The sequence below is a fragment of the Palaemon carinicauda genome, chromosome 17 (assembly GCF_036898095.1).
Source record: "Palaemon carinicauda isolate YSFRI2023 chromosome 17, ASM3689809v2, whole genome shotgun sequence".
Lineage (NCBI taxonomy): Eukaryota > Metazoa > Arthropoda > Malacostraca > Decapoda > Palaemonidae > Palaemon > Palaemon carinicauda.
In genome coordinates, this window is record NC_090741.1 from 38,527,487 (window position 1) to 38,542,333 (window position 14,847).

The 14,847-nt window shown below is 44.8% G+C and overlaps 1 protein-coding gene across 1 annotated transcript in view; it reads right to left on the reverse strand.

Moving 5' to 3' along the window:
* Positions 1–4,183: 4,183 nt before the first annotated feature.
* Positions 4,184–14,847, reverse strand: part of LOC137656035 (glutamate receptor U1-like) — a 54,249-nt gene continuing 43,585 nt past the window's right edge. The window contains exons 10-11 of the mRNA XM_068390211.1: positions 5,934–6,082; positions 4,184–5,445 (exon numbers count right to left, since the gene is read on the reverse strand). Coding sequence (XP_068246312.1) covers positions 5,223–5,445; positions 5,934–6,082 — 372 coding nt within the window. The 3' untranslated portion in view covers positions 4,184–5,222. The remainder of the gene's footprint in view (positions 5,446–5,933; positions 6,083–14,847) is intronic.

Sequence of the window (14,847 nt, forward strand, 5' to 3'; positions counted from 1 at the left end):
ATGATAATGGAGGTTATTTGTATTACTTATAAAAATATATTTGTATTCCTTGCAATATATTTTTTAACAATATCGCAAAATATGGCAAAATATGAATCATGAGTTATGAATGTAAGGTAAATATTATGTTGATATTAAAACCCCATGCAAGCATGCATAAAGCACTCTAGCACTGGTCATGGAATTTCTGAGAAATGTTAAACGCCATGCACACGCTCTGCTTACCTTACAGCATGCTCTACATACAGCATGCTCTGCTTACAGCATGCTCTGCATACTACATGCTCTGCATACAGCATGCTCTGCATTCAGCATGCTCTGCATACAACATGCTCTACATACAGCATGCTCTGCATACAGCATGCTCTGCATACAACATGCTCTGCATACAGCATGCTCTGCATTCAGCATGCTCTGCATACAACATGCTCTGCATACAGCATGCTCTGCATTCAGCATGCTCTGCATACAACATGCTCTACATACAGCATGCTCTGCATACAGCATACTCTGCATACAACATGCTCTGCATACCTTACCGCATGCTTCTCAGTCACACATCTTTGGTTGTTGCCAACTCACTAGACTGTCAAGCAGTTTCATAGCGTTGCCTTCTAGTCTGCTGCTTTTGCACCAGTGAACCCTCACTGAGAGAACTTAGCTTTTCTAGGATATGGTCCCTGTAGATGAGAAAGTTCTTTTCTCCCTCCTTCTGATATTCCCTTGAGGACTCTGTCATTTGGAGGGAGCCTTTAGCTGCATAGCCTCCTATGGACTTTTATTTAAGCATAACATGCTTCCAGGGAAGGTAATGGTTCCACTTCAGTCGCTAATCCCGTCTGTTACCACACCTGCTCCCATAGACCTTGAGCTGTGTTGCAAGACATGCAGTCCAAGCTTAGTCCTTGTTAGAGGATTTTTTGTTTACGGAGTCAATGTGTCACGGGGAAGACGTTCAACAACCAACAGAAGTGACTTGTTGTGACGCAGTGCGGCAACCTCAGCAACCCGATAAGGAGTTGTCTGTACGACCCAGACAGTCTAGACAGATTCGGGTTGTCACTGTACTTCCTCGCTTGCCCATGATTGACAGTTCACAGACTGTGCAGCAGTACCATGATCTTGTGTCCGGCTCCGTCAGACGACTGGCTTTTAAGAGCTCCCACAAGTCGTCGCTGTCTGGAGATTTTCAAATGGACTATGGATCTGACCAAGGAACTGGGCCTCCTGGTCAATTTTGAGGAGTCTCAGCTCGTTCCATCCCAGACCATTGTCTCCTTGGGTATGGATCTTCAGAGTCGAGCTTTTCGGACTTTTCCGTCGGCCCCAAGGATCTTCCAAGCCCTAGAATGCATCCAGAGCATGCTGAGAAGGAACCGATGCTCAGTCAGGTAGTGGATGAGTCTAACAGGGACACTTTCATCGCTGGCCCTGTTCATCGTGTTAGGGAGACTCCACCTCCCCCCCCTTCAGTATCATCTAGCTGCTCACTGGATAAAGGACATGACGCTAGAGACGGTCTCAGTTCCTGTTTCCGAAGAGAGGAGGTCTTCTCTCGCGTGGTGTAAGAACAGCTTTCTTCTCAAGGAAGTCTACCTTTGGCTGTTCAGAAACACGACCGCCGTCTCCTCTCGGACGCATCAGACACGGGCTGGGGTGCGACTTTGGACGGACAAGAATGCTCGGGAACATGGAATCAGGAGCAAAGGACACTTCACATCAATTGCAAGGAGTTGTTGGCGGTTATTCTGGCCTTGATAAACTTCAAGTCCCTCCAGCTTTACAAAGTGGTGGAGGTGGACTCTGACAACACCACAGCCCTGGCTTACATCTTCAAGCAGGGAGGGACTCTTTCGTGGAAGTTGTTCTAGATCGCAAGGGACCTACTCATCTGGTCTAAAGATCGAAAGCTAACTGGTACGAGGTTCATTCAGGGCGGTATGAATGTCATGGCAGATCACCTCAGACGGAAGGGTCAGGTCATCCCCACAGAGTGGACCCTTCTCAAGAATGTTTGCAGCAGACTTTGGGCCCTGTGGGGTCAGCCAACCATAGATCTGTTCACTACCTCGATAACCTAGAGACTCCTGTTGTATTGTTCTCCGATTCCAGACCCAGCAGCAGTTCACGTGGATGCTTTTCTGCTGGATTGGTTCCATCTCGACCTGTATGCATTCCCGCCGTTCAAGATTGTCAACAGGGTACTTCAGAAGTTCTCCTCTCACAAAGGGACACGGCTGACGTTGGTTGGCTCCGCTCTGGTCCGCGAGAGAATGGTTCTTAGAGGTACTGCAATGGCTGGTCGACATTCCCAGGACTCTTCCTCTAGGAGTGAACCTTCTAAGTCTACCTCACGTAAAGAAGGTACACCCAATCCTCCACGCTCTTCGTCTGACTGCCTTCAGACTTTCGAAAGACTCTCAAGAGCTAGGGGCTTTTCGAAGGAGGCAGCCAGAGCGATTGCCAAAGCAAGGAGAACATCCACTCTCAGAATCTATCAGTCTCAAGGGGAAGTCTTCCGTAGCTGGTACAAGACCAATGCAGTTTCCTCAACCAGTACCACTGTAACCCAGATTGCTGACTTCCTGTTATATCTAAGGAAAGTAAGATCCTTTTCAGCTCCTACGATCAAGGGTTACAGAAGTATGTTGGCAGCGGTTTTCCGCCACAGAGGCTTGGATCTTTCCACCAACAAAGATCTACAGGACCTCCCTAGGTCTTTTGAGACCTCAAAGGAACGTCGGTTGTCCACTCCAGGCTGGAATCTAGACGTGGTCCTAAGGTTCCTTATGTCATCAAGATTTGAACCTCTCCAATCAGCCTCTTTTTAGGACCTCACATTAAAAACTCTTTTCCTCGTGTGCTTGACAACAGCTAAAAGAGTAAGTGAGATCCACGCCTTCAGCAGGATCATTGTTTTCACATCTGAAACGGCTACATGTTCCTTGCAGCTCGGTTTTGCTAAACGAGCTTCCTTCACGTCCTTGGCCTAAGTCGTTCGAGATCCCAAGCCTGTCCAACTTGGTGGGGAATGATCTGAAGAGAGTACTTTGCCCAGTTAGAGCTCTTAGGTACTATCTAAAAAGGTCTTAACCTTTACAAGGACAATCAGAAGCCTTATAGTGTGCTATCAAGAAACCTTCTTTTCCAAGTTCTAAGAACTCAGTTTCTTACTATTCAGGCTTCTGATTAGAGAAACACATTCTCATCTGAAGGAAGAAGACCTTGCTTTGCTGAAGGTAAGGACACATGAAGTGGGAGCTGTGGCTACTTCAGTGGCCTTCAAACAGAACCATTCTCTGCAGAGTGTTATGGATGCAACCTATTGGAGAAGCAAGTCAGTGTTCGCATCATTCTATCTCAAAGATGTCCAGTCTCTTTACGAGTACTGCTACACCCTGGGACCATTCGTAGCAACGAATGCAGTAGTAGGCGAGGGCTCAGCCACTACATTCCCATAATCCCATAACCTTTTAACCTTTCTCTTGAATACTTTTTATGGGTTGTACGGTCGGCTAAGAAGCCTTCCACATCCTTGTTGATTTGGCGGGTGGTCAATTCTTTCTTGAGAAGCGCCGAGGTTAAAGGTTGTGATGAGGTCCTTTAGTATGGGTTGCAGCCCTGTATACTTTAGCACCTTTGAGTTGATTCAGCCTCCCAAGAGGAACGCTGCGCTCAGTAAGGAAGACGATCTTATTAAAGGCAGAGTAACGGTTCAAGTCGACTTCCTTACCAGGTACTTATTATTTCATTGTTATTGTGGATAACTGATTATATGAAATACGGGATACTTAGCTATCCTTTAGTCTTGTACACTGGTTTTTCACCCACCCCCCTGGGTGTGAATCAGCTACATGATTATCGGGTAAGTTTAATATTGAAAAATGTTATTTTTATTAGTAAAATAAATTTTTGAATATACTTACCCGATAATCATGATTTAATCGACCCTCCCTTCCTCCCCATAGAGAACCAGTGGACCGAGGAAAAATTGAGGAGGTGTCAACAAGAAGTACTATAGTACCTGGCCACAGGTGGCGCTGGTAAGTACACCCCCTTCTAGTATTGTGATAGCTGGCGTATCCCTCCATAGAATTCTGTCGGGCAACGGAGTTGACAGCTACATGATTATCGGGTAAGTATATTCAAAAATTTATTTTACTAATAAAAATAACATTTTTCAATTCTTTTAGCTGAGCAAAGAATATACTATTTAATTTTGTTGGGGCCATAGGTTAGCTCTTAAGCTTCAAGCTTGTCTTTTCTCGAGGGAGAAAGAGATCATTTGTACCCAACTAACAAGGTATGATGATCAGCTCCAAGTACTAAAATAACCACAGGGGTTGACGCTGCCCTCCCCAACATCGATAAAAAGTTGATAAATTTTAAATTTACCAAACTTTTGTGAAAAATTCTTGTTTTAGAAGTACTGTACACAACAATATCCTAATTTTGAAAGCTTTCTTCCCATCACTCACCTTATCCCTCCATGGTTTATAACGTATCTGTGTTATGGAGATAGAACAAAGAATTTAGGGGTCAGAATTTGAAACAGAACTATCTTTATTGAGGCAAATTTTACCTGATCTTCTACTTAGTCCAAAACAATTAGCACATTGCCACTACCTTGTTGTCAAAATGTCTACTAGACTGAGTCTAAGTTATTAGTAGAGGATAAATGGAAGCTAGAAATATAATTTTATATTATTTAAGCAGTGAGTATCACTATTCATACATTCATTGGCTGACTGTCCCTAACAACTCGATACTACTTGTGTTTAAGTCGGGAACTATACTGATAGGATATAGCCTTGAATTGAAGTTTACAGTCTTAAATAACATGGTATATTTCAAGACTTGATTATTTATGATCCCAAGTTTTTAAATTTTTAGTTTGATGAATGATTCATGGGCTTTGGGCCATATGGCAAGTGGGAAAAACCTTCGAGGCTGCACTAAGAAGTGTAAATCATATAAAGGTTAGACAGCAAAATGGAATCGGAAATGAAGAGGTAAAGTTGAAGGCTAAACAAGGTGTGGGATTAGGGGTTCAAAGTTTGGCAGACTGTAGTTAAAAGGAGAGAACCCTTAAAAGAATTATTACTGTTTTGACTACTTTTAAAAGCAATCAATATTATGCTCATCATGTTCAGTAATGATACTAGTGAATTTTGTTTTGCTAACAGAAGTCATTTTACATGATCTTATAACAATTATCCAAGTTACTTATCCAGAGAGAAGCTATGATAGATTCTTTCAAGCAGATAGGTAATGAACGAAAGACCTAAACCAATGATGTATAGGGAGAAGTGTCCAAAGAAGTTGCTAAGATGAAGAGCACGAGGACCAGTGGTCGAGCGTTTGATGCTGGAGCACTCATTTGGTTTTGGCCAATACTTTCGCCTCCAGATTGAGAAGAGGCCATTCTGCATCATTCGTAAGACCCTATGAATAAAATTGTAAAAAGACAATAGAATATGACAATACAAACCATGATCTGGGTTTCTTACACAGGTACTTTCAAATAGACATGTGTTATTTTCATATAATTGCTTTCATATAGTCTTCTTAATACAAACAGATCTGTTATTTTAACATGTCAACTCCCGAATGAATTTTGCACTGTGGTCCATGACTAAATAACATATAATTTTTCTTTTACATTTTACAGGGGATTTCAAGTAAATGTTAGCATTTCTTGAGAACTATTAACACAACTTTAGGTATCATAAATAAATTGTGATATTTCCCAAAGAGTATGGAACAGTTGTAAGTCAAGAATTTATTTTAAGGAAAGTTTGGAAATCTCTACTTTACAATTGAATCTGTGGAAGAAGGAAAGAGGTTATTTCTAACTAATTCTGTGGAGACCAGTTTATTCATCCTGCAACCATAAAACTTTAGATCAGTGTAAAGAAAAGTTTCTGACTTACTCTGCATTGAAAAGCCTAAGGTACACAGCATTCTGCTGAAGGACACATCCATAGCCAGCACCAAAGAAGTCGTCCCTCACTTGGTATAATCGACACTTTTTTGTTGACAAGTAGTCACTTTCCATTGCAAAGTCCAGCCATGATTTTTCCTTTGGAATATTGTAAGGGTCATCAATTATGTATGTCTGCCACTAAATCATTTACAAATACTTTAATTTTCCTAATACAAACAGACTACAGTATTATACTAAGCTCAATGGACTTGCTTCAAAGTCCAGTATAACATTACAGTAGGTCTCAAGGAAACAAAACATATACTGTACTGTTACTACCGTAATTGTTATTAATATTACATCTTCCAAGTAAGCCCCAGGATAAAAATAAATCATTGATATACTCTACTTATTTGTACATCCAAGCTAAAGCCAAGAGCTTATTGCATGTTAATGATTATCTGTAATTTAAGGCTTTTCTAATGAATATATACCATAGGTGATACTGTTTGAAAACATATTAAAGAATTTTGAAAAGGAAAAACACAGGTTGTACCAAAATATAACTAATAGTCAAGCCAATCTACTCCACTGGTCTTTGGGCCACTCGTTGACCCGTGACTGCTCTCGAAAGACATCTCCACCCTCCTCTATCTTGCGCTAAATCCATCCATGTATCCATTTCAATCCCCTCCCTGTTGAGATCCTCCATGAGATATCTATTTAAATTCTTTGTAGGTTTTCCTAAAGGTTTATGCCCCATGACTGCAACATAACCAGCCAATTGAATCATCCTTAACTAACTTGGCTGATATAGGGTTGTTGGGATCTCTTATTTCCCAAATGTGGCTAATTCTCCATTCTACAGTGTCTTGGTTGAAAATGGGTCCCATGATTTTCCTCAATTATATTTTCAAAGACCTCTAAGCATTTTTGAGAAAGTCTTTCAATATTTTTGGTGATCAATCTCTTGAACCACTTGTTGAGCCGCCACAACAGGACTGATAGTAAACATATTGAGCATCCTGTGTCACGTCTTTTAAATAGTGAGCTGTGGACGCAGTGTGATGTTTCCACATTCCTGCTTGTAACACCTGCAACAAGGAAAAGTTGCGCTTGAATGCCAGGGACGTACTGATGCCACTGACATCCTGGGCCCTTGGTCTTCGAACCGGAGGAGGATTGGGATTCAGAACCCTTTCAACGACTTGTAGTATCCAAGGTGAAATGGTATTTTTAGTGATCCTCCTCTTAACCCTTCCAGAACTAACAAAAATGTTATTTTGATAATAAAATAAATTTTTGAATATACTTACCCGGTGATTATAATAGCTGCAACTCTGTTGCTCGACAGAAAACTCTAAGGTAAAACTCGCCAGCGATCGCTACACAGGTTGCGGGTGTGCCCAACAGCGCCATCTGTCGTCCAGATACCCAGTACTCAATGTAAACAAAGACTCAATTTTCTCCTCGTTCCACTGCGTCTCTATTGGGGAGGAAGGGAGGGTCCTTTAATTTATAATCACCGGGTAAGTATATTCAAAAATTTATTTTATTATCAAAATAACATTTTTCAATATTTAACTTAGCCGGTGATTATAATAGCTGATTCACACCCAGGGGGGTGGGTAGAGACCAGCAATATATGTTTACATTAATATGAGCTAAGAGTTTTTATTTCATTTTAGAAGTTATCAAAATAACAAAAACAAAATAAATAGGTACCTGGTAAGGAAGTCGACTTGAACAATTACTCTGCCTTTTTAAGTACGTCTTCCTTACGGAGCCTCGCGATCCTTTTAGGATGCTGAGCGACCCCTAGGATCTGAAGTATCAAGGGTTGCAACCCATACAACAGGACCTCATCAAAACCCCTAATCTAGGCGCTCTCAAGAAATTACTTTGACCACCCGCCAAATCAACCAGGATGCGAAAGGCTTCTTAGCCTTCCGGACAACCCAAAAAACAACAATAAAAACATTTCAAGAGAAAGATTAAAAGGTTATGGAATTAGGGAATTGTAGTGGTTGAGCCCTCACCCACTACTGCACTCGCTGCTACGAATGGTCCCAGTGTGTAGCAGTCCTCGTAAAGAGACTGGACATCCTTAAGATAAAAAGACGCGAATACTGACTTGCTTCTCCAATAGGTTGCGTCCATTATACTTCGCAGAGATCTATTTTGTTTAAAGGCCACGGAAGTTGCGACAGCTCTAACTTCATGTGTCCTTACCTTCAGCAAAGCTTGGTCTTCTTCACTCAGATGGGAATGAGCCTCTCGTATTAACAGTCTGATAAAATAGGATAAAGCATTCTTTGACATAGGCAAAGATGGTTTCTTAACTGAACACCATAAAGCTTCAGACAGGCCTCGTAAAGGTTTAGTTCGTTTTAAATAGAACTTAAGAGCTCTCACAGGGCATAAGACTCTTTCTAGTTCATTGCCAACCATATTCGGTAAGCTTGGAATATCGAACGATTTCGGCCAAGGTCGAGAAGGCAGCTCGTTTTTGGCTAGAAAACCAAGTTGTAGTGAACATGTAGCCTTTTCTGATGAAAATCCGATGTTCTTGCTGAAGGCATGAATCTCACTGACTCTTTTAGCTGTGGCTAAGCATACCAGGAAAAAGAGTCTTTAAGGTGAGATCTTTCAGGGAGGCTGATTGTAGCGGCTCGAACCTGTCTGACATGAGGAATCTTAGTACCACGTCTAAATTCCAACCAGGTGTAACTAAACGACGCTCCTTCGTGGTCTCAAAAGACTTAAGGAGGTCCTGTAGATCTTTATTGTTGGAAAGATCTAAGCCTCTGTGACGGAAGACTGATGCCAACATGCTTCTGTAACCCTTGATAGTGGGAGCTGAAAGTGATCGTTCTTTCCTCAGGTATAAGAGGAAGTCAGCTATCTGAGTTACAGAGGTACTGGTCGAGGATACAGATACTGACTTGCACCAGTTTCGGAAGACTTCCCACTTCGATTGGTAGACTCTAAGGGTGGATGTTCTCCTTGCTCTAGCAATCGCCCTGGCTGCCTCCTTCGAAAAGCCTCTAGCTCTCGAGAGTCTTTCGATAGTCTGAAGGCAGTCAGACGAAGAGCGTGGAGGCTTTGGTGTACCTTCTTTACGTGTGGCTGACGTAGAAGGTCCACCCTTAGAGGAAGAGTTCTGGGAACGTCTACTAGCCATCGAAGTACCTCGGTGAACCATTCTCTCGCGGGCCAGAGGGGAGCAACTAGCGTCAACCTTGTCCCTTCGTGAGAGGCGAACTTCTGCAGTACCTTGTTGACAATCTTGAACGGTGGGAATGCATATAGATCTAGATGTGACCAATCTAGGAGAAAGGCATCTATATGAACTGCTGCTGGGTCCGGGATTGGTGAGCAATATATTGGGAGCCTCTTGGTCATCGAGGTTGCAAAGAGATCTATGGTTGGCTGGCCCCAAGTGGCCCAAAGTCTCTTGCATACATCCTTGTGGAGGGTCCATTCTGTTGGAATTACTTGTCCCTTCCGACTGAGACAATCTGCCATGACATTCAAGTTGCCTTGGATGAACCTCGTTACTAGCGATATGTTTAGACCTTTTGACCAGGTGAGCAGGTTCCTTGCGATCTCGTACAACGTCAGTGAGTGGGTCCCTCCTTGCTTGGAGATGTACGCCAAAGCCGTGGTGTTGTCCGAGTTCACCTCCACCACTTTGCCTTGAAGGAGAGACCTGAAGCTTTTCAAGGCCAGATTAATGACACAAACTGTTCCAGGGATGATAGCGTCCCTATCAGACTCATCCACTTCCTGACTGAACATCGTTCCTTCTTCAGCATGTTCTGGATGCATAACTGGGCTTGGCTTGTTCTGGGGGCCGACGGAAAAGCCCGAAAAGCTAGACTGTGAATCTCCATCCCTAAATACACAATAGTTTGGGATGGGACCACTTGTGACTTTTCCATATTGACAAGGAGACCCAATTCCTTGGTCAGATCTAGAGTCCACTTTAGATCCTTCAGACAGCGACGACTGGAAGAAGCTCTGAGAAGCCAGTCGTCCAAATAGAGGGAGGCTCGGATGTCCGCAAATGAAGGAATTTGGATACATTCCTCATCAGCCTCGTAAACACAAGAGGAGCTGTGCTTAGGCCAAAGCACAGGGCTTGAAACTGGTAGACAACCTTTTCGAAAACGAATCTCAGAAAAGGTTGGGAGTCCGGGTGGAAGTAGGCGTCCCTTAGGTCTAAAGAGACCATCCAGTCTTCCCTTCTGACCGCTGCTAGAACCGACTTTGTGGTCTCCATGGAGAACGTCTGCTTTGTGACAAAGACATTCAGCGCACTGACGTCTAGCACCGGCCTCCACCCTCCTGTCTTCTTTGACACCAAGAAGAGGCGGTTGTAGAATCCCGGGGTTTGATGGTCCAAGACTTTGACTACCGCTCCCTTCTCTAGTAAGAGAGACACTTCCTGTTTCAATGCTCGTCTCTTGTCTTCCTCTCTGTACCTGGGAGAGAGATCGATGGGAGACGTTGCTAGAGGGGGTTTTCGTACAAACGGGATCTTGTACCCCTCTCTGAGCAACTTCACAGATTGTGCATCTGCGCCTCTCTTTTCCCAGGTCTGCCAGAAGTTCTTGAGTCTGGCTCCCACTGCTGTCTGAAGAAGCTGGCAGTCAGACTCTGCCCTTAAAGGACTTGGTTCCTTTCTTCTTTCCCCGTTTCCCTTCGGCACGAGCACCTCCTCTGCTGGAGGCTCTGCCACGAAAGGGCGGAATAAAACGGGACGCTGGAGTGTCCATCCTTGGTCTAGCTGACAAGGTAGGCAAAGGGGTGGCTTTGCGAGCTGAGGACGCAACAAGATCGTGAGTATCCTTCTGTATCAAAGAAGCGGCAATTTCCTTAATCAGGTCTTCTGGAAAAAGGCACTTGGAAAGCGGAGCAAACAGAAGTTCGGATCTCTGGCATGGTGTAACTCCAGCTGAAAGGAATGAGCAGAGGTTTTCACGCTTCTTAAGGACTCCGGACACAAAAGATGCAGCAAGCTCATTAGACCCATCACGTACGGCCTTGTCCATGCAGGACATAATGAGCAAGGAAGTCTCCTTCTCTGTCGGAGAGATCTTTCTGCTTAGAGCTCCTAGACACCAGTCTAAGAAGTTAAAAACTTCGAAGGCTCTAAAGATACCTTTCAGCAGGTGGTCCAGGTCCGAAGATGACCAACATATCTTTGAGCGTCTCATGGCAAGGGGGCGGGGAGAGTCTACTAGGCTTGAGAAGTCGCCCTGGGCAGAGGCAGGAACTCCCAAGCCGAGAACTTCTCCCGTGGCATACCAGACGCTCGATCTAAAAGAGTCTAGCAGGGGGAAACGTAAAAGCTGTCTTCCCTAAACTCTTCTTGGACTGCACCCATTCTCCTATTACACGCAAAGCTCTCTTGGACGAGCGTGCAAGGACGAGTCTAGTAAAGGCAGGAGTGGATGACGGCATGCCTAACACAAACTCTGACGGAGGAGAACGCGGAGCCACAGAAACAAACTGGTCCGGAAACATCTCTTTGAACAGGGCCAAAACTTTCCTAAAGTCCAAAGAGGGTTGCGTAGACTTAGGCTCGTCCAGTTCTGAATGCGGTTCATCTACGTGTGCAGCAACATCATCATCAGAAAGTCCCTCATCCGATAACTGATGAGGGAACGGCAACGGAGTGGGTAACGGCTGGTAAGCTGAGTCCGGTCGCACGGGTGCATGCGTGACTGAGCCGGACGCAACGTCATGGAACTGTTGCCCAGTCTGTGAGCTGGCAACAACCATAGCAGCGCGGGGACGCACAGCGTCTACTCCAGACTGTCTGGACTGATGTGGGTGAGCAGTGGCAACCACACTGGGTTGCGGAGGTTGACGCACCGCGTCAAAACAAAACAACTCTGACGGTTGTTGAACCTCACGAACGTCAACGGAGACCTCCGTGCGTCGCTGAACGTCAACATGCGGCTGGCAGATCACACTGGAACGCATGGGTGGCGGAACTCTCTCAACTGGTGTGCGTGAGAAGGTTACCTCAGCGTCCACCGGACGCACAACCGATCGTGTGGGCGGTTGTAGGCAAGGAGCTGCACTAGCTGGTGCGGCAGCAACCTTCTCCACACGAAAGTCCTGCATAAGAGACGTTAGCTGAGACTGCATGTCTTGCAGTAGAGACCACTTAGGGTCTACAGGAGCAGGTGCGGCGACAGACGGTGTAACTGTCTGAAGCGGTACCGCTTTGCCTCTCTTAGGAGGAGAGCAGTCATCGGATGACTGCAGCGAGTCCGAACTGACCCAGTGGCTACAACTGGGCCGTTGGACTTGTGCGGAAGGGACCGACTTGCGGTTTAACGGTCGTGAGACCTTGGTCCAGGGTTTCTTGCGAGAAACACCTTCCGAAGACGAGGTATATATGGGCTCTCTCGTCTTAGTTAGGCAGGGGCGATCTTGGGTAGATACGCCCGATACCACGGAGGGAACGTCTGTTCGCTGATTAAAGCCTCTCAAACCCATTTGTCGTACGACATTGCTTCTCCCCTGGACTTGGGAGCTTGCAAGAGGTCCCGGACTAGGAGGACGACAGGCACGAACAGACGAACTCTCAAGCGCAACACTATCCACAACACTATCACTCACTTTAACACTTCCCACTGCACTTTTGCACTTCAGCTCCTTCACATCCGCCATAAGTTGATTACGGTCACTAGCAAGGGACTCAACTCTCTCACCCAGAGCTTGGATGGCACGCATCATATCAGCCATCGAAGGTTCCTGAGTGCCAGGAGGGGGATTAGGAGCAACCACTACAGGGGAAGGAATAGGTTGTGGGGCATGAGGAGAGGAAATATCGATAGAACGAGAGGAACTTCTCCTAACTCTATCTCTCTCTAGCCTACGTGTATAAAATCGAATTCCGAAAGCCCAACGCACTCCTCACACCGATCTTCCAATTGACAGGTTTTATCCCGACAATTGGAACAAACGGTGTGAGGGTCGATAGAAGCCTTCGGAAGATGCCTTGAACAGTCCCTAGCATTGCACTTCCTAAATTTTGGGACTTGTGAAGGGTCAGCCATTTTGAATTGGTCAAAGGGGAATTCAAAAAACTATCAAAAAGTCATCAACAAAGAATCCGTTATCAAAAAGAGTTCAAGGATTTGTGAAGAGAAACCTTGCACAGCGAAAGCTCAAAACTAGAATATTGTACTTCACCAATTAGTTGTGAAAAAACTCCAGTTTAGCAACAGCGAGTAAGTACGTCTTGTCGTTAGCACGACAGAGAGAAAATTGAGTCTTTGTTTACATTGAGTACTGGGTATCTGGACGACAGATGGCGCTGTTGGGCACACCCGCAACCTGTGTAGCGATTGCTGGCGAGTTTTACCTTAGAGTTTTCTCTCGAGCAACAGAGTTGCAGCTATTATAATCACCGGCTAAGTTAAATATTGAAAAAAAGATATTAGTCAGGGCCATGTTGCTGCAGTGCTTTTAAGATATTATCTCAAACTCCTCACTGGGCATGGTAACAGCTGATCTGGGTCATTGTTTACAGAACGTAGACTAATAATCTGAAAGGACCCAAATTTAGGGTTCAATATCCCAGAACTTTGAATCTTTGCAATATACTCAGGGACGAAGCTGAGTGTCACTTAAATGAGCGATGTCATATAAGAGGCCATGAAGTTCACCGACTCTCTTTGCCAAAACTAAAGCAAGCAGGAACGCCGTCTTCAAAGCGAGATTCTGATAAGTTGCAGGGCGTAATGGTTCGTAAGGTCCTCTTAGGGATCTCAAAATGCGAACCACATTCCAAGGAGGAGGCCTGACCTCTAATTGTGGGAAAGTGATCTCATAACTCCCTATGAGTAAATTAAGCTCCAACGAAGAGAAAATATCCACTCCTTTCAGCTTAAAGGCGAGGCTCAAGGCTGAGTGATAATCTTTCACTACCAAGACCAAAAAGTTTTTTCCCCCAAAGGTATACAAGGCTCCGCTATTACAGGGACAGTGGCATTGAGTGGAGAGATAGTCCTTCCACGAGACCGACAATAAAAAAGACCGTCCACTTAGCCTGGTACACTGAGGCTGAGAACTTTCCCAAGTATTTGGACATTCTCTCAGCAACTTGATGAGAAAAGCTTCTCTGAGAGAGGAGACGGATAGTCTCCAGGCGTGAAGTTGAAGAGACTGGCCAGCCTTGTGAAAGATGTTTGCGTGTAATTGTTTCAGTAGATCTGGTCGTGGAGGAAGTTCTCTCGGTAGATCTGCTAGCAGTTGCAGGATGTCTGGTAAATACTCTGCGTGATGCCATATTGGAGCTACAAGGGTCTTCATTAGAATTTTAGATGCTCTGGTCTTGTTGAACAGCCTTCTCATCAGACAGAACGGGGGAAAGGTGTATATGTCAATGTTGTACCACCGTTGTTGAAATGCATCCTGCTAGAGAGCCTGAGAATCTGGGACTGGAGAACAGTACAGCAGAAGCTTGCTGTTCAGAGAAGTTGCGAACAGGTCTACTGTCGGGGAACCCCACAAAGTCAGGATTTTGTTGGCTATCAGAGGATTCAAAGACCATTCGGAGCCCACTATCTGAGTTGCTCTTCTCAGATTGTCCGCGAGCACATTCCGCTTGCCTGGAATGAAGCGAGCCGATAAGGACATCGAATGTTCTTCTCACCATCTGAAAATCTCTCCTGCAAGAAGGCATAGGAGCTGCGAAAAGAGACTGCCTTGTTTGTTTATGTAAGCCACTACTGTGGTGTTGTTGCTCATCAACACCACGTAGTGACCTGCTAGCATCTGATGGAACTGATGGAGAGCTAGGTATGCTGCTCTCATATCTAAGAGGTTTTTATGCTGGTACCTTTTGGACTCTGACCAAAGGCTGGAGACCATGTGATGCAGCAAGTTTGGCCCCT